This window comes from Boleophthalmus pectinirostris, unplaced genomic scaffold (genome assembly GCF_026225935.1).
Source record: "Boleophthalmus pectinirostris isolate CB_2022bp ecotype Guang Dong unplaced genomic scaffold, ASM2622593v1 HiC_scaffold_21, whole genome shotgun sequence".
NCBI lineage: Eukaryota > Metazoa > Chordata > Actinopteri > Gobiiformes > Gobiidae > Boleophthalmus > Boleophthalmus pectinirostris.
In genome coordinates, this window is record NW_026571175.1 from 30,684,607 (window position 1) to 30,712,538 (window position 27,932).

General features: G+C 36.9%; 1 protein-coding gene across 1 annotated transcript; it reads right to left on the reverse strand.

Moving 5' to 3' along the window:
• Positions 1 to 3,096: 3,096 nt before the first annotated feature.
• tac1 (tachykinin precursor 1) lies at positions 3,097 to 24,392 on the reverse strand. The gene is made up of 5 exons (XM_020925970.2): positions 24,005 to 24,392; positions 22,235 to 22,340; positions 19,383 to 19,409; positions 6,394 to 6,450; positions 3,097 to 6,300 (listed from the first exon to the last, which is right to left on the reverse strand). The coding sequence occupies exons 1-5, from the start codon at positions 24,119 to 24,121 to the stop codon at positions 6,254 to 6,256; spliced, it is 354 nt and encodes a 117-aa protein (XP_020781629.1). The 5' UTR covers positions 24,122 to 24,392; the 3' UTR covers positions 3,097 to 6,253.
• Positions 24,393 to 27,932: the final 3,540 nt, after the last annotated feature.

Consider the following 27,932-nt stretch of genomic DNA (forward strand, 5'->3'; position numbering starts at 1 on the left):
CCGTGTGTCGTTGTTTGTATCATGTCATTGTGTTTGTGAGACTTTTTAAAGGTCTTATATTACGCAAAATGTGAGCTTTTAGTCATTTAGTCGTGTTGTAATGTTGTTTCCTCATCTACCTGGAGTTGTGTTTGTTTGAGCAACCCATTATTATTCATTCATTTCCATCTCCAAAGCTCAAAATGCTGTGTTCCACCTTGTGATGTCATGAAGCGGTAGTTTTCAAGTTAACAGCTCCTTTTACTGTTTTTTTTTTTCAGTAGAGATGGGCAATTCCAGGGCTGAAATGATCCAAATGATTCTCCTGAAGGTGTATAGAGTTTAAAAACATAGTGGAGCACGTCCTGTATTACCACATGACATCACAAAGTGGAGTGTCTCAGCCTAATTATGCAGGGTTTGTGTGTTAATTAAACATGAGTGAATGAAAAAAAACAACTCCATGTACAGTATGTTTTTGATAAGGAAACAACATTATAACATAGAAAATAGTCTAATATAAGCTCTTTAATTCATCAGTTTTATTATTATTTAGCATCTGTATTAAATATTAGTCTATAGAATATTGTAAAGTCACCTTAAATCCAAAAATACTCAAAGGTATTAAACAAAAAGCCCACTAATTATCACTTTTTCAGAATAGTTGACACACATTTCTTAATTGGGACAACACAATCAAATACGCAGATTTAATTTTGGTTTACAAAGTTTTTCATAATCTTGCTCCACCTCGTCTAAAGGAGTTTGTGAAAAGAAATTGAAATCGTACAACAAGAGCAGCTCTAGAGGCGATGCTCTGGAAAAGTGAGAGGAAAAGTGCTCTTGGACAGACTTTTGTTTATCGAGCAGGTCAAACGTGGAACACAGAGCAGCTCATGTACGAGAACTTTCAACACTGCAGCATCTTCTAAAGCTTTAAAACAGTGATGTTCAATATGGAAACAATTTTGAGCCAAATAGTTCAACACTTTTAAAACATCAAGCAAAAAATATAAATAAAATACAAAAAAATAAAAAAATAAATAAATACATGTGCAATCAAATTATTTTAAATTCTTCTTCTTATTATTATTCAAATTATATAAAATTATTATAACTGTAAAATATCTGTCTTTGCCTCAGATTCCAGGGCAGGCGCCAAGTTCAGCTGTCCGTCAAACATAAATTAGCCAATGGGAATGCACCTGTGGAAATCCCGCCCACCTGTCAAGTCTGTGCCAAAACTCCAAGCAAAAAGTCAGAGAACGGAAACGAAAAAACTGGAATCACAACCAAAAAAAAAAAAAAAAAGCATCAAACAAAACTGAGAAAGATGCAGAACAAAAAACAAAATGTTTCCAAAGAGGCAAAGACAGATATTTTACACAATTACACAAATAATTTGATTGCAGATTTATTTATTTTATTTAATTAAACATTCTTTGTTTGATTTTATTTTTATTTGGTAATTTGATTTGTACTTTTTTGCTTGATGTTTTAAAAATGTTCTTTGATTTATTTGGCTCAAAATTGATTCCATAGTTCAATGGCCAAATATGTCACCGTGTTTAATCAAATTACCTTTTTTTATATATATATATATTGAGAGGTTGTTGGTTTAACTCTTTATCTTTTGACTTCGAACTTCAAATGAACTGTTTGAAATGACTTGTATGTACAGTGAGTGTGTTGTATGAACAGTGTGTTGTATATATAGTGTGTGTACAGTGAGTGTGTGTACAGTGAGTGTGTTGTGTGTATAGTGAGTGTGCTGGTGTTATGTACTTTGGTGTGATTGTTGCTGTACTTTTCCCCGTCCTGTAGATCACTGTTTCCCAAACACTGTGTCGTGACCCTCAGGTGGGTCACAAGAGATTTTTTTGGGTCAGCTTGTCATGATCTGCATGTCGGTCTGCAATATACAGCTCTGCCACATGAGAATGTGTGTGTGAATGCGCTCATATGTTTCACTACTACATATTTGTGTAAATTGGGATTTTCTGTGCTCACAAAAATGAAGACAAAGCACAGAAACAGACTGAAAGCTGCTGCTGATCTGCTGTTGTGTCTCCTCCTGCAGACAGGCCCACCTATCTCTTTAGAAATGTTGAAATGTTAAGACATGTTTTGTATCATTTCAATTTTTTTTTTCTATTTTGTACCAATATAGCTGGTTCAATTGAATGTGGAAAAGAAAAATAATTGGGCTATAGTTAATGTCTAAACCGGCCACTTAAGGACATGTTTTATTGCTGCTTCAGTGACTGTTTTTCATTTAAACCTTGAGTAATACAAATTGTTCAGAGACACTCGATCACTCAGTCAGCAATAAAATATCCTCATTTCATGTTTAATAATGGTCAAATTCACTTTTATTTTGTGATTTACGAATTACGTCTATTGACTTAGGTCGTGAAGCTTTGTGACTTTTAAAATATGGGTCCCCAGATAAAAAGTTTGGGAAACAGCAGTGTAGATGATTTCACATCAACCTGCTGAGGGACTGAAGATGAAAATGAGCCACATTGAGTGTAATCTTTACATATTAAAATTTGAAATGGTCATGAGCTCTGGGTAATGACCGAAAGGACGAGATCGCAGATACAAGCGGCTGAAATGAGTTTCCTCCGCAGGGTGTCTGGGCGCTCCCTTAGAGATAGGGTGAGGAGCTCAGTCACATGGGAGGAGATCGGAGTAGAGCTGCTGCTCCTCCACATCGAGAGGAGCCAGAAGAGGTGGTTTGGGCATCTGTTCCAGATGCCTCCTGGGCGCCTCCCTCGGGAGATGTTCTCAGCATGGGACACGCTGGAGAGACCATGTCTCTCAGCTGGCCTGGGAACGCCTTGGGGTCCCCCTGGAGGAGCTGGAGGACATGTCTGGGGTGAAGAAAGTCTGGGAGTCCCTGCTCAGACTGCTGCCCCCGCGACCCGACCCCGGATAAGCGGAAGAAAATGGGTGGATGGATAAATGTTCATTAATATGTGCTCTCCCTTTACAAATAAATACATAAAAATAATAATAATCATTTTTAATCATAGTCTCCACTAGAGGGCCCCTTCTCCCACACTTTCCCCATTCCACCCACTCCAGACTTAATAAAACTCACACTCACTGAAGTTGAACAGGTAAAGAAAATAATTTTAATATTTGTCCCACCACTGATAATAACACACAGAAATCATGGGCCTGTGAGGTTAGAATGACAGCGCCAAGAAAAGTCACTTAAAAGCCTTAATTCTCTAGACGTGTTTGGGACTCTACTGGACAATTATCACCGAACTCTTATGAGGCACTAGACTGTGACTTTGGCAGTGCAGTGTTCTCCAGACCCCGAGGTACGGCCTTGCTTGGATGGTCCACAACAACAAATATAATGGGCCAAAAAATCGTCACAGAAACTAACATCAAATAAATGACACTGTACCTTTTTTTATTTTTACATCGTACTTTCAGTAAACCTGTCACGAAAACCAATTTGGAACACTCTAAATGAAAGTATTCTAAATGTAAGATGTTGTTAAAGGTGAATTGTGTAACTTTTTTGGTTGAGTGTATCATTGCTCTGTCTGGAATGTTCCTCAGTATGACTTTAATCAGATCTGCCTTGCGTTTATTCGTTTACAGGTGGTTTTATGGCTCAAAAATACCTAGAAAAACAGGCATTCTGACTGTGAGTGGGGTCGCCTCTCCATAGATCTGACCTGTAATATGATCTGGTTTGGTTTCCATGGAGATAGAAAGGTTTAAACCCATACTGTGGAACATTCCAGACAAAAATATTCCAGAAAACTCCATGGAGAAAAGCGTTTGACGGACGTTACGCAACGCACCTTTAAATATCGTTGTGCTGTGTAAATAAACAGTTTAAAGCTGCATTGCGTAACTTTTTTGACTCCACATAGATGTTATTGTTTCTGGCATTTCATCTAACTATCTCCATGGAAACACCAGGCCAAGTTACTGGTCAGATCTGTGGAGAAATGCGCCCAATCATGGCAATAATGTAAGTTTTTGCGGTCGTTTTTAGCTCTAAAAAACTCGTAATTGAATAAATACGAGATTTTTTTTTTTATGCCGTACTGCGGAACATCCCAGGCAAAGCAATAACATCACCACGGAGGCAAGCAAATGCAAGAAAAGTTACACAGTGCACCTTTAAGTCGTTTGTGTTTGTGATTTTAGTTCATAATTCAACCTTCTATAGCTCAAATTTTTATCATATTGCAGAAAAAATTACCAAAAATTTCCACTACTACAAAAAAAGTACACAAAAAATACTGACCCCCCAAAAATATTGTTTTATTTGTAATATACTGAAGTAAACGTAAATAGTAATTATCATGGTGCTACTGCAGTGGTGGAAGGTAATGAAGTACAAAAGTTAAAGTACAAGATTCAAGTACAATTTTTAGGTATGTGTACTTTACTTAAGTACATTTTACAGTGGATACTTTGTACTTTTACTTCACTACATTTGAGAACAGGTATATGTACTTTACTTAAGTACATTTTACAGTGGATGCTTTGTACTTTTACTTCACAACATTTGAGAACAGGTATTTGTACTTTCTACTCTACTACTTTTTAAATCTGGACCGAAAAGCAAAACGTTTTTCTTTATGGTTTGAGACTTTCTGAAATTTCTTTTTAGCACATTTAACTTCCACTAAAATCCACAAAAAAAGAATAAAATAAAAAGAAAATAACTTTATTAATTTATTTTCTTAAATTATTCTAAAAATCTGAGCAAAATACCTTTTAATTTTACTCTTAAAGCACATTTTCTACTTCAAATTTTTACTTAAAGGTGCTTTTTCTGGTTTACTTGTGTTCATAGAGATGATTGCTTTACCTAAAATATACCAAAGTATGGCATTAAACCTTTCAGTCTCCATAGAAACAAACAGGAAGCAGTTTACGGGTCAGATCTGTGAAAAGGCGACCCCACTCACAGTAAGATACATGTTTTTAAATGTATTTTTGAGCTATAAAAACACCCAGAGTTGAATAAAAGCTTCTTATATAAGTTTAAAACAACACTGTGGAACATTTTAGGCAAAGCAGCAGCATCTCCATGGTAACGAACAGGACGCCCAACCTAAAAAGTTACGCAGTGCACCTTTAAGTAGATTTTTACATGTGATACTTTCACTTGTACTTGATTAATCTTTTGAATAATCCGTGTATCATTCGTTCATTTGTTTTTCAAAATAAAACTAAAAATAAGAAAATAAAAAAAAAAAACAAAAAAAACAACGATTTTCTTCATTATTTGTCTCCAAAACTAAAATGAAAAAAATGGATAATGGTTTGTTTTTTCACTTTTTGATTTTGTGTTTAAATGAAAAATGGAAAAAACGGATAACGCCATTTCCCATTTCCGTGACTTAAACTGTGATGTTGAACTTTTGCGCCGCATATGGACTGAACCAGGACTAAACCAGGACTAAACCAGGAGTGTCGGGACGGGCCCAGAGGTGCGCCGGGTTAGACTGATCAGTACTGAGACCGGGACCAGACTGGAACCAGGACTAGGACTGAATCAGGACTGATCCCAGGACTAAAACAGGATGAAACCAGGTCTAAACCAGGACTGAACCAGGACTAAACCAGGTCTAAACTAGGACTAAATCAGGTCTAAACCAGGACTAAACAAGGACTAAACCAGGTCTAAACCAGGATTGGACCAGGTCTAAACCTGGACTAAACCAGGACTGAACCAGGTCTAAACCAGGACTGAACCAGGACTTAACCAGATCCCGGTCTCAGTCCCGGTCTCAGTCCTGGATCAGTTCTGGATCAGTCTTGGTTCAGTCTTGGATCAGTCCGTATGCGACACAAACGTTTTTTTCCATTCTTCATTTAAACACAAACTCGAAAACTGAAAAACCATTAACCATTTTTTCATTTTGATTTTGGAGACAAATAATGAAGCAAACAGCTCTTTTTTGTTTTGTTTTTTATTTTTGTTTTTATTTTGAAAAACAAACAAACGAACGACACACGGATTCTGCGTCTGTACTTTTACTTCCGTAACAAAACCCTTCCTCCACCACTGTCTGATCTGAACTGTCTAAATGTGATTTTCCTTTCCAGATTTGTGTGTGGGACAAATAAAGATCAGCACAGGTACAGCACTGCTACATCACGAGTGTAAACAGAATCTTTTTCATCGACAAACACCTATGCACAGGCTGGAGAAAACAAAACGGCCGACCCCCTCCCACATGTGAGCGATGGTGAGATGAGACGCACGGTGGAGGAGGAACGGGCTTTAGCGCCGTTTGTCGTAACTTTGTATTGTGCTCCATTCATAAGAATCTGCAAAAACAACACAGCAAACATGGGTTTTGTTTTAGAATACAGTTTTCAGTTTAAAGTTTTTTGTAGTTTAGTTTAAAATAATGAAAGTACCTGGTTCTTCTTCACTCCGTTTGCCCATTAAACCAACGAAAGAGTTGATTTTATGCCCTGAAAGAAAATACAGAGAAAAGATTAGACCATTTATCAATCATTTGTAAAACATTAAAACGGCACTTTGCAACTGTTTGATGGAGATAAGCAGGTTAGAGCACTACACTACATTATAATTCAGATCTGTGCCTATTCACAGGAAGAATCATTGTATTTTTGCGCAATAGAAACACCGGTAATGAATAGAGCTGTGCAAAAATAATGTTTAATATGATGACACAGTATTGATATTGTGGGCTGCCAAGAGTATTTTTTTGGTGTATTTTGTTAAATGATTTTGTTACAGTGCTACAGTTTTGTTAGTCAGGCTGGCACCACCTAGTGCCTCCGCTCAATTTAATTTCTCTCCAGCGACTTGGTCAGGAATCAGAAAACACTAAACCAGGGGTATCAAACTCATTTTGGTCCGGGGGCCGTATCCAACCGACTTTGATCCCAAAGGGGCCGGATCAGAAAACTCATGGCATATATACCCCAAAAATAACAAGAAGTTCAAATATTTGTGCAGAGAAACACAAATGTATTACAGAAACTGATGAACTCTTTCTTTTACAAAATATTATAATATTATGAACAACCTGGAACTTTAAGAAAAATGCAATTTCAACACAATGTTTTAACATTAACTTGTATGTAAATAGGAATAAGTCAGTTTTTCTTGATAAATTCTGCACTCGGCTCCACTTTTCTCATGTTGGACATTTTTCTGATGAGGGTGTCACGGTCAACAGTCAAAACGATCGTCCTTTAAGAGCGTTTGGAAAGAGACAAGTCTTCATTTGTGCTGCTCTGGTGGGAGGGGCCACGTACAGAGACGCTGGAGACGCTGCTGTGATAAACACCACAGAAAATTACCAATATTTTAATAGAAAATATAATTAAAATATTTTTGTAGAAAATCAGCTGAGGGCCAGAATAAAGGTCTTGGAAGGCCGGATGTAGCCCCCGGGCCGTATGTTTGACATGCCTGATCTAAACCTTTTGCAAGAATCCCAGAAGTGCAAGTTCGGGCACCAGCCAATCAACCAAGAGTCAGACATTTCCGAGATCGAGGATTTAAAGCCGGAACAAAGAGAATGTTTGGTGAATTTTATCAAGGGGAAAGACGTTATTATTCTTCTTCCTACAGGATTTGGGAAAAGCTTAATATACCAGTTAACCCTGCAGCGCATTACATACATCACGACCAAATAGCAGTGATTGATTAGTACCTGCCTACAGTCGAGCGAACGAATCCTAACACTGTGATGTCAGACAGTTTTCAATTCAGATCTGGCTCTAGTCACAGGAGGAATTATTGTATTACAGAAACACTGGTAATGATGCAAAAATATCAAAATATCAATAGATCGTATTGTTTAATATGATGATACAGTATCGATATCGGGGGCTGCTGTATCGATATATCACCAAGAGTAATTTTTTGGTATATTTTGTTAAATTATTTTGTTACAGAGCTACAGTTTTGTTGCTTGTTTGAAGGAAGGGAACTCATTTATGCGACAAATTTAACATAATCACTGTTTTGATGATTTAAATTTTGTGTTTCATATGAACTTTGCACAAGAAGTGGTTTAACAAAGACTTTTAGCATCACAGCCATGATTTATTCTTTATTTTGTGCTCTTTATTAAGTTCACTGTATCGTATTATGTATCGTATCAGCAACTTCTTAATGATTCCCAGCCCTAGTAATGAATAAATGCTGCGTCTTTGAGTGCCCCGAAAAGCGTTATATAAATAAAATGTATTATTAAAACGTCTTATTAACGTCATAACATCTCAGGGAAAACAATGACATCTCCATGGAGACAATCAGGTTACACAATACAGCTTCTCAGAACAGGCTATCGTTGCATCTGTATGACTGAAACTGTGATAAACTATGATTAAATTTTTTTTTTTTTATTATTTCAACAACTAACACATTTGAAACTGTAAGGATTTTAGGTAAGATTTGTGCAGATTTGTGCAGTATTGGCAATGGTAACAAGGACCCCATGGAGTTCCAGAAGTACATTTTACATTCTTTTTCTCATAGACTGAAACTTTGAAAACTAAAAATTTAGACTAAAAACTCTAAGGAATTGAGGAGGCTGACTGTGGTTTGGTGTTGTCGCAATTTGTCTTCACAGAAATAGATACGTTTAATGCAATGAATGTGGAGCATTCTGGACGAAGCAACAGCATCTCCATGGAAACGAGAAGGTAACAGACCCTCCAGAAAAGTTACGTATTATAAAGGCTGACCTATGACGATTATTAAAAGGCCCATATGACTCTTTACCACATACTTTCTGATCTGTCTTATAATGTTTCGTTATCACAGTCAGACCTGGAGTTGTGTTTTGTTTCACTCACATGTTTCACACACAAACCTGCAGATTTAGTTCTTCTCTCAAACAGAAAACACTCTGTTCCACCTTGTGATGTCATGTGGTAATACAGGAAGCGCCCCACTGTGTTTTTAAACTCCATACACCTTCACTAGAATCTTTTGGATGATTTCGGCTCTGGATTTGCTGATCTCTACTGAACTAAAGGTAAAAGGAGCATTTAATTAAAACTACTGCTTCATGACATCACAAGGTGGAACAGAGTATTTTATGCTTTGGAGATGTAGACAGACTAGTAAGTGTCAGCGTTTCAGATTCATGCAGCTTAAACTTAACCTGATTCATCAGCCTGTTTTACTTTGTTTCACTTGGGACAAACCGTCTGACCTCACAGTGTTAGACTTGGTTCACTCGACAGTAGGCGGGTACTTTTTATCATTTAACCAATCACTGCTGTTTGGTCGTGACATATGTAATGCGCTGCTAACAGGTCTAACTGGTATATTAAGCTTTTCCAAAATCCCGTAGGAAGAAGGACAATAACGTCTTTCCCCTTGATGAAATTCACCAAACATTCTCTTTGTTCCGGCTTTAAATCCTCGATCTCGGGAATCATTGCCAACACAGAATATATGTCTCTTCACTGATTGGCTGGTGCCCGAACTCACACTTCCAGGGTTTTGTGAACCGTCTAGTGTATTCTGATTCCTGACCTAGTCGCGCAAGAGAAATGCAACTGAGCCTGGCTAACTAAAACCTGGACCTCGTCTTCCTAAAGAGCTGAGACAGACTTCTACTTTAATGCTGTTTAAATCCAGGCTCATTATTAGGTTCTGTTTTTTCAGACCTGACAGTTTCGACTGCTCACTAGCAGTCTTCCTCAGAGTCACGAGATGTTGCTGTGACGTGTCCAGACTATAAAACCGGGACGAGGGGCTTTTTTACTCTCACACACCTGGGATGCTGTCCTGAGGAAGTCGGACTGCAGATGGCGCTGTCGTCCTGCCTCCACCAGTAGGAAGACAGCGCCAAAACCTGTTTAAATCAGCCGACCGGACACGTCACAGCAACATCACGTGACTCTGAAGAAGACCACAGGGAGCAGCTGAAACTGTCAGGGATGAAAACAAACTCTTGGTCTGAAAAAAGGAACCTAATAACAACAAAAGTGTTCTGTTTAGCTGCTCATGACTGACAGGTTTTCATTCCGCACTCTTCTCTAATTTAATGTCTCAATCTCTTTTTAATTTTATGATGATTATCTATGTTTTTGATTTGTATTTTATTGTGATTTTAATGTATCTCTGATTCCGTAAAGCACTTTGAATTACTTTGTGTACGAATTGTGCTTTAAAATAAACTTGCCTTGCCTTTCCTAATAATAAAGACACATGTTAACCAAACAAAACCCAACTCCAGGTCTGTTTTTGTTGAAATAAGAACACTATAACACGTCACTTTTGCGTAATATTGGACCTTTATAATATTTTTGTTTTGTCGGCTGCACTTTAAAACGCCGCTTCTCTTCCCAAACTTAAGGTCATGTGTCTGATTGAATTACTTTTTTACTCCAAACAAAGGAGAAACCATCTTTGAGTCGTGCTCCTCTCAAACGACCTGATCGGCGCGTGTGTAATTTGATGGACAGTGGCGGTTCGCATCAAAATGGCCGCTCTGCCAATCTCGCTAATTAACTGTGACATAATCAGCGAAATTGGCGAAGCGGCGTAAATAGATCAGTTTGATTTGGGAGTTTCGGGCTAATTTAACGAGACTTCACACATCAATACTGTACATACATTACACTAATTAGACCAAGCGCCAGTGCTGGAAGAGGTGCTGAAGGTGCACTGTGTAACTTTTCGGTTGAGGGTTTCCATGGATACGTCATTTCTCTACCTAAAATGTACCTAAATGCAGTGTGACTTTAAACAGCTCTACGTTACATTTATTCAATTACAGGTGTTTTTAACGCTCAAAAACACCTAGAAAAACAACATTCTGAATGTGAGCAAAGTCGCCTCTCCACAGATCTGACCTGTAACTTGGTCTGGTTTGGTTTCCATGAAGATAGAAAGGTTTAATGCCATACTGTGGAACATTCCAGACAAAACAATCAACATCTCCATGGAGAAATGCAAAAAAAAAAAGTTCCAATGCAGTAAGTTTAAGTATCACATGAAAAATCTACTTAAGTAAAAGTATTAAAGTACCTGTTTAAAAATGTACTTAAAGTGTAAAAAGTAAGAGTATTTCATGCAGGTTTTGAGGGCTAATAAAGCTTCAAATGTGGTTTTAATAAAGATTTAATTGTTTATTTTTTATTCCCTAAGTGTTTATTTGTATATTTGTGTTTACTCCGATTATGAGTTTCATTAAATTAAACCCCTCAGCGTTTTCAGCACATCTCAAACTATAATAAAAATACTTTTTCTTTTCAGTCCTGCTCAAAAATGTAGTGGAGTAGAAAGTACATTTACCAGATCTAAGGTGACGTTTACACTGAAACGAATCACCGTATCGGAAATGATTTGCGCCCAGACATGATCCACACAGTAACGCAAAAACACCTGAGACGCTAATCACATGACTTGGCTGGCGTCATGTCCTCACAATGTCGTGGGCAGTAAAAACAAGGAAGTGAAGCATTGTGTCTGAAGTTGCAGCAGCCGATTTCGAACAGAGGAAGATGGCAAGTGTAAAAACAGTCTTTTCGTGGACCGACGACGAGGTTCAGTTGTTACTGAACATAACACTGGATTTTAAGACGAGCTACGCTGTTTCCTGTTTGTCTCTGGTTTGTTTAAAATGTTTTCTGCAATAACGTCACATGACCGATGTTACAAACCCAGCGAATCGGGAAGACGCAAGTCACAGTGACGTGGTCCGACTAGAGCTCCTACGTCAGCGTATCAGCGGTTTCAGGCGTCCACGCGGTGCCGGATCAGATCTGTACTCGTGGGAGCTGGCGACACCAGATCGTTCTGCCTCTGGAGCCATTTTCCATCGGATTAATGTGGATGAACGCTCCATCCACAATGAAAACAAATCAAATACGTACTAGTTTGTATGTGGCCTCAGATGTAGTGAAGTAAAAGAAAAAAATATCCACTTTAAAATCTACTTAAGTGAAGTACAGACACCTGAAATGTATACTTAAAGGTGCATTTTGATGTTATTGCTTGTCTAAAATGTTTCACAGTATGGCATTAAACCTTTCTATCTTCATGGCGACCAAACCAGACCAAGTTACAGGTCAGATCTGTGGAGAGGTGACCCCGCTCACAGTCAGAATGTTTGTTTTTCAAGGAATTTTTGAGCTTTAAAACCACCTGTAATTGAATAAATGTAAGGTAGAGCCGTTTAATGTCACACTGTGGGACATTCTAGGCAGAGCGATGGCATCTCCATGGAAACAAGCAGGCGACGGACCCTCCACCAAAAAGTTACACCGTGCACCTTTACGCTCAGCGCTTTATTACTTCCACACGTTCCAACACTAAATCTACGGGAATGTCCAAGCTGATTCTAGTTTATCATTTCGTTGAGTGCGGATGTTGTCGGTTTAGAAATTTCCGCCGCTCCTTGAATCCTCCACGAGCGTAAACAATCCAATTTCACTTTGCGAGAGGATGTCCTTGGGGCTCTGATCCAGCCCTCGCTCTCCCTAATCGTGACTGACTTATGGTTGTGGCTACATAAGAAATGAGATGCAGCAGACGTGTGAGCTGTTGGATCGAGGAGCGAGTGAATAATTTAGATGAGAAAATGCGACGGAGGAGAAGGAAAACCCCATCCTCCTCGTCCTCCTCATCCTTCTTTGTTATCTAAGAAGAATGAATGAATAAATAATAATAAAAAATAATAAATACAAGCTGTTTTCAGTCTCTGGTATCAGTTAATATTGGGGAATTTTGATTTAATTTGGTCGGATTACAACTGTTGTAAAAATAAATTATAGTTTTACACAAATTGGGAAGCAATTTGCAAAGAAAATTGAAAAAAAACAAGTTGAAAATTACAGGAAGTAGGCTACAGCAAAAAGTGGAGTGTTAAAACTGACTCTCACAGAATAAATTTTAACATTTTCTCAGAGTTTATAAGAGTCCAATCTGTTCTAGAGTTAATTTAACATTTTTGGAAATGGTGTTATTACTTCAAATGGGTGTCCTCAGTTGTCTAACCTGGTAAAATATTGAATAAATTAAATTAAATTAAATATATTATAAGGCTTTTGTGAGAAATTTTGCTTAAAAAATGTCCCTTGTCACAATTACGGACAAAAATATAATAAAATTAATTAATAAATGCAATATTAAGTAAAAAATAAAAACATTAAATCGAAATAAAATGCAAGGCAAAATAATAATAACACAATAAAATATAAAAACAGGAACAAGACAACCTTTTTTTAGACAACTGTATTTTTTAGCCTAAAATTAACTGTACATGAAATAAACATAACAACAGATATCAGGAAAAAACTGAGAAGGATGCCTTTTTTCTTTTTAGTTGTTTTTAGTGAGTTGTTTTTAACACAAAAAGTGTTATTTTAACTATTTAAAAGTTAAAAGGGGGTTTGAGTTGGGGTTATGTGCCAGAGTTGATATGGTCAAAGTTAATTCAACACTGGACCAAAGTTCCTGTTTATCACAAAATCAAGAGTTATATTAATATTTTGGGAGTAAACAGATAAGACTTTATGGGGTTATCCTGGTGTTTTATTTTTACACTTTATTTTAGTTAATTTAACATTTTGGGGAGTAGTAGCTATACACTGTAAAGTATAAAATAAGGTACATTGTTAAAAAAAATACATTCAGTGTATTTAAAGCCTTTTTTTTTCTTTAAAACATTGTAAAAGATGAAATTATGTACAAAACAGGTTCAACTGTTCTTCTCTCGTGGAAGTTTGAAGTGGTGGGTGGAAGTTGCCAAATTAACACTAAGGGAAGTTGAATTAACTTTGGCCATATCAACTCTGGCACATAACCCCATGTCAGAGCCCCTTTTAACTTTCAAATAGGTAAAATAACACTTTTTATGTTAAAAACAACTCACTAAAAAACAAAAAACAACAAAACAAAACAAAAATAAAACAACATAAACCATTAAAAAACCCATTCTTCTCATTCTTTTATCTGTTTTTATGTTTGTTTCATGTGCAGGTAATTTTAGGTTAATAAATACAGTTGTATTTAAAAAGGTTGTCTTGTTCCTGTTTTTATATTTTATTGTAGTATTATTATCAATTTTGCATTGCATTTTATTTAAATTTTATGTTTTTTGTTTGTTTTTTTGTTTTTTTTAACTTAATATTACATTTATAAATTATTATATTTAATTTTTGTCAGTAAATGTGGCAGGGGACATTTTTTAAGCTCAAATTTCTCACAAAGGCCTAATAATGTTTTTTATTTCATTTATTTATTCAATATTTTACCAGGTTAGTCAATTGAAGACACTCATTTGGAGCAATGACTTAGGACTTTCTTATAAGTATTGCATGTACTGTATGTTAAAGGTCTGAGATTATGTGAAATTTATGTTTTTATCTCTTCAAAAACAGACCTGGAGTTGTGTTTTGTTTCATTTACATATGTTTGAGTATTATTTACATTATTAGTCTGTCTACAAACTCTTAAATTGTTGTGGCTACGTAGGAAATGAGATGCAGACGAGCTGTTGGATCGAGGAGCGAGTGACTAATAAAGACGAAGAGAAAGTGACAGAGGAGAAGGAATCCACCCATCGTCCTCATCCTCGTCATTCTTCTGTGTTATCTGTTCTTCTGTGGCAGACCGGAGCCCCCCTCACTCACATAAATGACTACAGAGGCCTTCAAAGACATCACGGAGAGAGCGATCGCCGTATTTACTGTCAATTAATTAAACGCTGCCCGGTGCTTTGTAACCGCTGACGTTCAAATGGAGGTTTTCAAGTTTAGCAACAGGGGTGGATTTCCATTTGGGTTTATGTAATTGGATTGTTACGCACTTTTACCGTATTTGCTCCATTCAAAAATGTGAATGTGGTTGTAGTTTTGTTCACTTTTGAAACTAGAAAGATGGAAAATTTGCTGTGTTTAATGCTAGTTTAAAAAAAAAAATTGACTTGTTGAATGGATTTCGAGTTTGGGTTTATGTATTTGGATTGTTTCGCACTTTTACCAGATTTGCTTCATTCAAAAATGTGAATGCTGTTCTAATTTTATTCACTTTTGTAAATAAAGATGGAAATTGGTGGTTTTAATGCTAGAGCAGACATGTCAAACTCAGGTCCGGGGGCCAAATTTGGTCCGTGATATAATTATATTTGGCCCTCACAATCAAATCAAATCTGTATTAGAGCTGCCCACCAGCTACAGATAGACTATAAAGACATTATTTATTTAAAATGTTGTTATTATTTTATATTTTGATTGTTCTGGATTCAATGTTCAAGCTAAACTATTATTAAACATTTATTTTAGTAAGAAAAGGTTTAACTTTACATATCTTAAAAGAAGAGAAAACATGCAGATGTTGTTGAAATTTTTCAATAAATATTTAGTTTGGCCCACGACTTAGTCTCAGTTTTTAATTTTGGCCTCTGTGAAATTGAGTTTGACACCCCTGTGCTAGATTAAAAATCTGTTTATCGTATGAATTTTGATTTTGGATTTTTGTATTTGGATTGTTTTGCACCTTTACCAGATTTGCTTTATACAAAAATGTGAATGTTGTTCTAACTTTATTCACTTTTGTCACTAGACAGATCGAAATTGGCAGGTTTAATTCTAGTTAAAAAATCGTCTTTTTTTATGGTTTTTCGATTTTTGTTTTTCGTATTTAGATTGTTAGGCATCTTTACCAGATTTGCTTCATACAAAAATGTGAATATTGTTGTAACTTTATTCACATTTGGAACTAAAAAATGGAAATTTGCTGTTTTAATGCTAGTTTAAAAAAAAAAAAAGTCGTTGGCTTATTGTATGGATTTGATTTTGGATTTTTGGATTTGGATTGTTTCGCACCTTTACCAGATTTGCTTCACACAAAAATGTGAATGTTGTTGTAACTAAAAAGATGGAAATTTGCTGTGTATAAAGCTAGTTAAAAAAAAAATAATAATCGGTTTGTTGAATGGATTTTGACTTTGGGTTTTTGCGTTTGCACTGTAACCAGATTTGCTCTAAACAAAAATGTGAATGTTACTGTAACTTTATTCACTTTTGGAACTAAAAAGATGGAAATTTGCTGGCATAATGTTAGTTTAAAAAAATAAAATAAAAATCAGCTTATTGTATGGATTTCAACTTTGGGTTTTTGTATTTGGATTGTTATGCACCTTTATCGAATTTGCTCCATAGAAAAATGCTATTGTTGTTGTAACTTTATTCACATTTGGAGCTAAAAAGATTGAACATTTGCTGGTTTAATGCTTCCTTAGATAATCTACTTACTAAAAATGACATTAACTTACCCATTTAGCTGCATTATAAATCTCTAACGTGGTGTATGCTTGCATCACAATGGATAAAAATCAATACACAAACCAAATTAAACAAACGGGCTTGGCCATATTGTGACTTAAAAATTAAATTAAGTAATCCGCTAGAATAAGACCCCATTTTATTTTTACGTATGAATGGTTTATTAAAAATGACATTGATTTATCCATATGAATTTCTAATCTATGTAACCATTGATTGTGGTTTGTGCTTTCTAATTACAATGGATAAAAATCGATACTAACCACAGTGACGCACGCGGGCTTGGCCATATTGTTCAAAATTAAATTAAGTCATCTAGATAAGTACAGCTCTAATAAGATCCCATTTTATGTTATATCAAATAAAAAGACTTAATTCTAATTCTAAACAATAAATCTAAGTGAATTTGTGGGCTATTCACCTTGTTATGTGAATTTCTTACACAATATTTCATCATTTTATTGCAAAAAAATGTAGGTATTTACAATTTTTCACCACAAATATTCATGTGTTTGGTTTTATTCATTCAAAATTTGGATTTGATCTTTTGTTATTTAGTTTTCTATCATTTATTTTGCTTTTATTAGTGACTGCAATTACTTTTAAATGAACTTTTCTGTCTATGTAAAGGAGCATTGTGTAACTTTTCCGATGGAAGGTCCGTCAATTGCTCGGTAATCACAGTAAAGACAGGTTAATGGTCAGATCTACGGAGAAGCGAGCCTGTACATGTTAAGAATTCATGTTTTAAGGTACCTGTAATTGAACAAATGCAAATGTGGAACTACTCTGGAAGATTCTAGGCACAGAAATGACCGTAAAAGTTACATAATGCACCTTTAATGTTAATGTTATGATGATTATTTATGTTTTAATTTGTTTATTTTGTTATTTTAAAGTCTTTCTTATTCTGTAAAGCACTTTAAATTACTTTATGTACGAATTGTGTTCCCTTGCGTTTTACATTAAAGGTGCATTGTGTAACTTCTAGTCTCCATGGAGATGCCAGAAATATTCCCCAGTATGGCATTAAACTTTTCTATTTTGCATTTGTTTGTTAAAAAGTGTTTTTATTGACCAAAATAACAGTGGAAAAACATGCATTGTTACTGTGTGGGGGGGTCCCCTCTCCACAGAGCTGACCTGTAACTTGGTCTGTAGGTGCCATCAGCTTATTTCCATGGAGATACAGTACATATTTTTAGTAATCCCATACTGTGGAACAATATTGGCAATGCATTACAGTAACATCTCCATGGAAACAAGCCTACACCAGAAAAGTTACATAATGCACATTTAAAGAGCTTCATGTGCTGCAAAATCTAAAATCAAGCCAAGTACAGATGACTTGAATTAAGGAAGTTTTATCATCAGGGTTCCCATGGTTCTATGGAAATTGAAAATGTAATTTTCCAGGCCTGAAACAATCATGGAGTTGTGTAAATTCAATGAAAGTTTTGGAAAAGTCATGGAATTTTAGTTTCTCTTTCACGCAACTACTGTTAAGTTCTCATTAGACTATTATGATTATTTCCGAAAGTCTGCACCTTTTGTTTAAAAGAGACGACAATAAACGCACTGACAGGATTTTGAATGTTAAAAAAAACTGTAATACCAAATCAAAAAGTGAGTGGAAAAACTTAAACATTTCATATTTAGCCCTAAAAGTTTGATCAGTTCTACACATGTAGGTGTCGTATGATAAAGCAGAGGTGGGACTTGCAAATAGTGACTTGGACTCGAGTCAGACTTGAGTCACTATTTTTAGGACTTGAGACTTTACTTGATAAAATGGACCAAGACTTGGGACTCAACTTGGACTTGAAGGTCAGTGACTTGGGACTTGACTTGGATTTAAGCCCTGTGACTTGAAAAGACTTCTAAAAAAATGTTTTAAGAAAATACATTTCTCTTTACAGTTGATAAATTTTACAGGAACAAACTGGATCATGTCCCTCCCACTTCTGTTACTTTGTACTTTGTAACTGAAGTACTGTGATGCGGTATCCTCAAATGTACTACAGTAATATAAAGTACAATACAGTAAACAGAGAGAACTACATAGAACATGATTCTTCCATTTCAGTGCAGACTATATGACAAAAAAAACCCTGTTATTTAGCACTTTTAGATCTGAATTCTTTCTGTTGTATTTCTGTTCTGTCATGATTCACACTAAGATCATGACATTTAAAAAGGAAAAACTTTCTACAACTCTTATATAAATACTCATATATAAATATAAATATACCATGACGTTTAAGTAGAATTTATCTTAAAAGTCATTTAAATTGCAAAAATCTAAGCTCGAAATGACTTGAAGCTCAAAGCGGACGTCTTGGACTTGACTTGGACTTATGGGCCAGTGACTCGAGACTTGACTTGGATTTAGCTGTATTTGACTTGGGACTTGAATCAGACTTGAGGTTAAAGACTCGAGACTTGCAAAACAACGACTTGGTCCCACCTCTGCCGTAAAGTCATGGAAAATTCACTTTAGGTCTTGAAAAAGTTTTGAAATTTTGTGGGAACCCTGTATCATGATTTGAGTAAATTTCAGTTTTAAAAATTACAATCATCTCCCAGTGGAATAAGACTTTTTGTTGTTCAAATATGAAAATACATCTTGCTTCGCTTAAGATAAGAAAAACTCAACTCTTTGCACTTGAAATAAGAAACAAAACTGAATGTTGCTTGAATCAAGAAAAGCAAACTTATTCCATTAGTAGATAATGTTACTCGTCAAGCTGAATCGACTCAAATAAAGTACTTTTCCTTCTTAATTCAAGTCCTTTTCACTTAAATAGATATTGCTTTTGTGTGTACTCCACTCTATTCCCAAGTCATGTCAGCATTACGTCACCACTTCCGTCGTTTACTCAGACATCTTTGCATCTTTTTACTCTCAATTACGTCACGCTTTACCGTGATCAGGCGACGTCACGAAAACCGATGATAAATAACCACCGTGAGTCATCCCCTCCTCCCACCTCCCACCTAGCCCCTCCCCTTTCCCTTCCCTCCCTCCTCTAGCCCCTCCCCCTTTTTCTAGTCACGACTTTTTTTTTTTTTTTTCTCTACTGCAGCATGCCGTCGTAGCTGTCAGGAGGGGTACTTACTTTTGTGGGTGATCTGTGCGTTTGCCGCTGTGGAGAAAAGGGCACGAGTATCAGAAAAGATTCACAAACACATAAACCTGTCATGATAATTACTACACAGACTCTATTTTTTACAGTCTGTACTTAACCCTGTGGGGAATTTTGGGTTATTTTTAGGTGATATGATAAGATTTAACTTGTGAAAGGTTGAATTATAACTTTTATGACTCATTTCGGATGCAAACTAACTACTAAAAGTGTTTAAATTTGCTGTTTGTAGGCATGCACTGATACGATACTGGTAAATTTTGAGATATTGGTTTATTCGATATCCCCATTTTGATCTATTTTTGTGTATTTTTTGGTGTATGAAGATATTTACTGGTTAAAGTTCCTCACAAAAACCTCGTAATATTGAGTTCCGTAGTTACATGAAGTGATAAATAACAGTTATAAAACACATTTGGATTTTTTTTTTTTTTACTATGCACTGTTTGTGGTTAAAGGTACACTGTGTAACTTTTCTAGTGGAGGGTCTACTATCTGCTTGTCTCCATGGAGATGTAGTTGCTTTGTCTGGAATGTCCCGGTGTGGCATTAAATGTTTCCATCCAACATTTACTTGTTTTTATTGACTTAAAAACTTGCATTCTTACTGTGAGCAGGCTTGCCTCTCCACAGATTTTGCATGTAATTTGGTCCTATGGCTGTCACCTGCCGTCTCCATAGAGATAAATAAGTATAATGCCATACTGTGGAACATTACCAAGCAACAACTCCATTCGTACTGTGAGTGGGGTCCCCTCTCCACAGATCTTGCAAGTCTATATGGAGATTCTTACACTTATGGCCATACTGCGGAACATTTTAGACCAGGGGTGGGCAAACTACAGCCCGGGGACCATATGCGACCTTTCAGAGCCCCGTTTACACTGAAACGAATCCGCGAATCACCATTTCAGAAACGATCTGCGTCCACACACGTCGTTTCTGTGTCCGCAAGCCTTCCCTATCCACACGGCTTTGAGCACATTTGTTTACGTTTTACAAAAACAAAACTTAAAACCACATGGCTCATTTGCATAAACTGAGCGCTCAAAAAACAGCTCGATATTGTGCGTTGATGTGGTTCAGCTTCTGTTGGACTAAAGGACACGACTCAGTGGAATATGAGTGTTCTTTCTGTGACAGAGGGATGTTCTGCTGATGGTGAGTCTGTTCTGTGTTTCTATCGTTGGAGATGGTTCATGTTAAACTTTTCAGAGATTATACATCTGCAGGTCATATACATAGGTCCTATTTATGAATGGACATATATTCTAGCCTCTTGGTGTTTTGACTGTGAATTACTTGGCGGTTGCATAGACCTGCATCAGCATATCAATGTTTTCAGGTACTTTTTGTCATTTAACCAATCGCTGCTATTTGTTCGAATAACTGATATATTAAGCTTTTCCCAAATCCCTTAGGAAGACGGAAAATAACGTCTTTCCCCTTGATAAAATTCACCAAACATTCTCTTTATTCCAGCTTTAAATCCTCAGTCTCGGGAATCGTTGCCAACACAGAATATATGACTCACACTTCCAGGATTCTTCCAAACCGTCTAGTGTATTCTGATTCCTGACCTAGTCGCTGGAGAGAAATGAAACTGAGCAGAGGCACTAGTGCAGTCCCCTCTCCACAAATCTCACAAGTCTATATGGAGATTCTTACACTTATGGCCATACTGCGGAACATTCCAGACCATCTCCATGGAGACAAGCAGGTAACAGACCCTCCACTCAACATGTGACACGGTGCACCTTAAACTGTTGTAAGATTTGTTTTCATATTTTAACTACAAAAAGTCTAACTCCATTGGTAGATAATTTTACTTGTCAAGTGAAATTTGAGGTAAAACTTGCTTAATTCAAGTAATTTTCACTTGACTAGATTGTAGTTTTTGCAGTGTAAGTAAGTGTCATAAGTGATTAGTGAATTCTGAATATTCTTGATTAGTAAATTCGTAAGTGGATTAGTAAATTTGTTAGTGATTAGTGAGTTCGGTATATTTGTGATTAGAAACTTCGTAAGTGGATTAGTAAATTTGTAAGTGATTCGTGAATTCTGAATATTCGTGATTTGTAAGTTCGTAAATTTATTAGTAATTTCATAAGTGGGTTAGTAACTTCGTAAGTGATTAGTGAATTCTGGATGTTCGGGATTAGTAAGTTCGTAAATGGATTAGTAAATTCATAAGTGATTAGTGAATTCTGAATATTCTTGATTTGTAAGTTCATAAATGATTAGAGAGTTCGATATATTCGTGATTAGTAAGTTTGTAAGTGATCAGTGAATTCTGAATATTCGTGATTAATAAGTTCGTAAGTGATTCTTGAATTCTGAATATTCATGATTTGTATGTTCGTAAGTGATTAGTGAATTCTGAAACTTTGTGATTAGTAAGTTCATAAGTGACCGGTGAATTCTGAATATTCGTGATTAGTAAGTTCATAAGTGATTCTTTAATTCTGAATATTCGAGATTTGTAAGTTTGTAAATGATTAGAGAGTTCGATATATTCATGATTATTAAGTTCGTAAGTGATTAGAGAGTTCAATATTTTCAATATTAGTAAGTTTGTAAGTGGATTAGTAAGTTCATAAGTGATTGGTGAATTCTGAATATTCGTGATTTGTAAGTTTGTTAATGATTAGAAGTTCATATATTCGTGATTAGTAAGTTCGTAAGTGGAAGTGAAGTTCGTAAGTGATTAGTGAATACTCGTGCTTAGTAACGTAAACTAATTGCCTTAATGTATTTGTTGATTATCGCTGAAACATATTGCAATTTCATTTCTCAAATATCCGTATAAACATAATTATTTTTACCCATGGATCGTTTTCCCATCAGCCCGATGAACTGATGCGGCCGTGGCTTCCTGGTCATCCGCATTAGTATTTCTCTGAAGGGGTACGGGTTCGAAATCCAGCCGTCCTAAAACACAAAAAGATGAAATAGTTTGGTTGAAATACGCACGAAAAAAACGATCAATCGTGGTGTTAAAGCGTTGTATTAAAAGGGGCTACAATACAGTGACACCTAGCCCCGCCCTGCAGCGCTTAGTCATTTTGAAATCTCATTTAATCTCGTAAAATCGATTCCTACCACGTGCATTAGAAAGAGAGAGAGAGAGGAGAGGCTGCTGGGAGATTTATTGTACATTCATCTGCAAAATGGAAGTAGCCAATAAGTTTAGAGTATTAGCAAAAAAGCTTGGCGCGTTTCCAGCTCGCAAAGTCAAAGCCACGGACGTGAGAGTTTTGTCAATGGCGGCGCACGGAGCACTTACGGCGTGATTCGATTAGCGATGGGTGAGCCTTTATGGGTGAGCCTTTACGGAGCTCCGACACGCGCCTCTTCATGTCGGACTGAAGAGGAGGAGAAGAGTCATTGCAATGTTTTTATAATGTGCAGCTCTCCGGAGTAATGTGATTTTTACATATTCATATTAGAAAAAAATAAATAAAATCAAATTAAAAAAATAATAAAAAGGTTGTCTGAAAAAAAAAAACTATTTTATTTATTTGTTCTTATTTTATATTATATTTTATTTTCATTTTTATTTTGAATTGCATTTTATTTACATTTTTTAAATTTATTTTTACATGATTTTTTTCCCCAGTAAATGTGGCAGGAGACCATTTTTAAGCTCAAATTGATCACAAATGCCCAATAGTGTATTTTATTAGCTTTATTTATTCAATATTTTACCATGTTTTGTCAATCAAGAACATCTTCTCTTTTGCAATAATGACTAAGGACTTTCTGCAAGTTTCTGTGATCACTGGCCATTGTGATAAAACAGAATACTAAAATAAATAAATAAATAAATAAAATAATTAATAATAATAAAAAAAACAACACAAATCAATTTTATTTATTTGTTCTCATTTTATATTATATTTTATTTTCATTATTATTTTGAATTGCATTTTATTTCAATTTTTAAAAAGTATTTTTAGATGATATTACATTTTTTTCTTTTTTCCCCTTTAGTCAGTAAATGTGGCATTAGACTCTCTTTAAGCTCAAATTGATCACAAATGCACAAAAATGTTATTTATTTGTTTATATATTCAATATCTTACCACATTTGCCAATTGAGAACACTTTCTCTTTTGCAGTAATGACTAAGGACTTTCTACAAACAGTTACATATATGTTACGTTTCTGTTATCACTGGCCATTGTGATAAAACAGTACAGTAAAAAACAAAAAAAGTATCACAGTTTTATCCATGCTTTAAGTTAAAAAGGAGCTCTTTATATTACAAAAAATTAAACAAATAATAATAATGGGCTAATATTTTTTTTTTTAATATAAAATCGTACGCAGAAAAAACGTTTTATGCCTCGTAACTCGTAATACACAATATACTGAGAGGAAAAATCCGTAATATTCCATAGCAAGACTACAAAATGTTTATATTATTTGACTGTTGTGTTTTCTTTTGTATCTGTATTTCAAATTAATGCACAATTTTTAGTCAAACACAATGTACCCAATGAAAAAAAACTGCTATCCGTGTTATTTTAAGTGTTTTCTTGGAGCTAAACCGGCCGTGCGCCATTACGCTGCCAGTCACACTGAACATTTACCTGTATCTGATTATTGCTCGTCCAGAAGTCCGCATCTTCTCTGGGGCTGCTCTCCTCGCCGTAAACTTCAGATGAGGCAAAAACGGCCATCAAAAGTGGCAAGAGCAACAGTTTCATTTTTACGCACGCTGGTTCTGGGCTCGAATAACTTTCTGTCTTGACTCTTACGCGCTAGAAAGTAGAAATAAAAGGTGCAAAAGTGCGTGAAGTCTGCAGGTGTGCGCTGGGACGGTGGTTGGCGGTGCTGCTGCTGCGGTGGCGGTGCGGGTTTGTGCGTCTCTGTGCGTCTCTGTGGCTCCGGTCAGCAGTAGTCCATAACGCGTGCGTCTGTCGGGCTCCCGCCGCTGTCTCTGAACGCGTCCTCGCACTTGAAGCTCTTTCTACTTGTCGTACGCCCCCTGCACACGCTCCTATTTAAGAGTCCCGCAGTGTTGCCTGGTTACGCCATTACTGTAACGTGATTTCCCCCGCGCAGTCACGAGGAGGTGAGGCAGTGTCGTATTTTCAGGACTTTACGAACTTTGTGTGATAAGAGTCGTCTGTGTTTACGCACTTCTCCACGTGCCCACTGAAAAAAATTGCTTGTAAGATTTGCTAGAAAAAATCCTTGTAACAACTGGCACTAGCTCTTTTTAAGTAAATTTCACTGCTGGAATATCAAGTACAGTTTACTTTTCAGTATTAAGTAAAATGTACTTACCACCACGATTAACAGACATAAATTTATCGAGTAAATATAAGTTATAAGACATATTTATATAAATAAATTAAGTAAAATACATAAAATATTCCATCCATCCATTTTCTTCTGCTTATCCGGGGAAAGCAGTCTAAGCAGGAACTCCCAGACTTCCTTCACCCCAGACACGTATAAAATATTGTCACGATTCATTGCATTGCTGAGATGAAATAATTAAGTAAATGTTATATGTCTAGTATTTACAAGGGATGTAACAATAACCGAAATATCGTGATATTGTATCGTCAAAAAGTGTCACAATAACATCATGGGCTGTCACAATATATCGAATTACAAGTTCCTTTGCGGCTGGACGAAAACCACACTGCTCCTCCTGGATCCGAGGTTCGACTATCGGTCGGATTCTCCGCTCCAGTACCTGACATAGACCTCACTGGGGAGGCTGAGGAGTGTGATTCCCCTGTAGTTGGAACACACCCTCCGGTCCCCCTTCTTATACAGAGGGACCACCACCCCGGTCTGCCAGTCCAGAGGTACTGTCCTGAAGTGGCTTGGATGAAGATCAGCTCTTCTAAGTCCGAGGCCATGGTTCTGGACTGGAAAAAGGTGTCTTGCCCTCTCCGGGTGGGTGGAGAGTCCTTGCCTCAAGTGGAGGAGTTCAAGTATCTCGGGGTCTTGCTCACGAGTGAGGGAAGGATGGAACGTGAGATTGACAGGCGGATCGGTGCAGCGTCTGCAGTAATGCGTTCACTGTATTGGACTGTTGTGGTGAAGATTTACTGGTCTACTTTCCTCCCCTCACCTCTGGTCATGAGCTCTGTATAATGACCGAAAGGACAAGATTGTGGATACAAGCGCTCGAAATGAGTTTCCTCCACAGGGTGGCTGGGCGCTCCCTTAGAGATAGGGTGAGGAGCTCAGTCACACTGGAGGAGCTCGGAGTAGAGCCGCTGCTCGTCCACATTGAGAGGAGCTGCTGAGGCTCAGGCATCTGTTCCGGATGCCTCCTGGGCGCCTCCCTTGGGAGGTGTTCCGGGCATGTCCAACAAGGAGGAGGCCCTGAGGAAGACCCACGACACGCTGGTGGGACTATGTCTCTGGTCTGGCCTGGGAATGCCTCAGGCCCTGGAGGAGCTGGAGGACGTGTCTGGGGTGAAGAAAAAAGTCTGGAAGTCTCTGCTTAGACTGCTGCCCCGCGACCCGGCCCCGGATAAGCAGAAGAAAATGAAAATGGAAAATCTTCGTGGAAACCAAACCTGACCGTTACAGGTCAGATCTGGGGAGAGGCGACCCCTTTCACAGTCAGAATACCTGTTTTTTAGGCATTTTTGAGCAATGAAACTTGTATGTGCTTATTTTAATGATACTGTATATTTAAAAATCGTCAAATTAGGGATTATCTTGCTTTATTTAAATTGCATCAGTGGCATAAAATAGTCACAGTCATGAGAAGGTGAGACGGTGTCATATTTTGAGGACTTTATGAACTTTGTGTGATAAGAGTCGTCTGTGTTTACGCACTTCTCTGCGGGCGGGTTGCTTCTGTTGGTTTTCTTCTCATTTAGAGCTTATGGGCTTCTTATTGCTTTTTGTATGAACGTTTCCACTGTGAGACTAATAAAATCCTCAGAATTTTAGCTATAGATGAAGTGACTAAGGAAGGCCAAGTCATTTGCTTCTTGTGTCTCGTATTTTTGACCAGATTTTCAGAAATAACAAACTGGAACATCCCTGGTTTGTGGTGGTTGGTAATAATTAAATTGTGAAATGAGTGCGTAATTAGGGAAAATTGTTCTGCACTTGACACTATTGTGAGTCAATATATTTACATTTTCTTTGTGTTTTTGTCATTTTAAAGCAGCTTTTCTGTATTTTACCTAAACAAATGACTCTCTTTACTGTTGGTAGGGATCAGATTGGTTAAAAATAAGGACACCTGGGACATTTCTTGTAAAAAAACTGAGACAAATCACTGGTTTTGGATAAATCTGCCGGGACAGGGGACACAGGGCTCAAAACCTGAAAATTGGGACTGTCCAGGGTAAATGGGGACATCTGGTCACCCTAGACTAAATGGAAAAAACTTAAATAAATTGGCCAACATCCTACCCATCAGAAGCTTTTTTGTCTCATAGGTGACAGTTTATGCTGTATTCTCGTTTAAAGGTGCAGTATGTAACTTCTAAGGTGGAGGGTTTGCTACTTGTTTGTCTCTGTGGAGATTTGTACAATTACAGGTGTTTTAAAGCTCAAAAATACCTTAAAAAACATGAATTCTTACCACGTGCAGGGTTGCTTCTCCATAGATCTGACCATTAAGCTGTATCCATTGTGATGACCAAGTTTAAAGTGGGGTCCTGGGTATGGATGTCCCGATCAAAATTTTTTGCATCCGAGTCCAAGTCATTTGATTTTGAGTATCTGTTGATACCGAGTTCCGATCTGATACTTCTATAAAACATTATGAAATGAACTAAGAGCAAAGAATAAGGATGTATCAGATTGTATTGATTTCAGTGTGGTATTTGGGCTGAACTTGTGAAAAATCAAATGTCCAAAACTTTAATTTTATTCACTTTTCTAACCATTCATCATCATTGTTGAAAATCTTGACTTTTCACTGTCTGGTCTTGGAATGTGTAACTTAGTAAACTTAATGAACTGAACAAAATAGGAACCAGACCAGAATCAGATCAGACTTGAGACTCAACTCTGCACAATCTAGAGTTTGTATATTTGATATTATATGTTTGCATGTACATTACATTTGAAACATTTAGGCTTGTTTATGAAATCCAAATAAAACAAAATCTTACCAAATAAAAATGAGATGACAGAAGCCCCACAGCCTCTCTCCCCCAGCTGCCCCACTCCCCTGCATCACCACCACCTCCACAAACCCACCGCGGAGCAACACCGCAACATCGGTCCCACTGCTCAATAGACACTTCATGCTGCTGGATGGAGCCTCACCGCCAATAGCTCCAGCTCCGCTACACAACATGCAAACAAACAGCACTGTGCGACGACGCCATCGGCTGCACAGGTGTGAACACGGGCCACAGAACCCCAGGTAACACCGCCCGAGCACGGCCCGAAAGTCAGACAGTCGTGCTGACTGGACGTCCCTGAGCAAATCCTGCGCCTCAGTTAAAAAAAACTGTTGTATGCTGTGTGTCCTGTGTGTTATATGCATATATTATTTATCCGATACCTGATCGAACCATA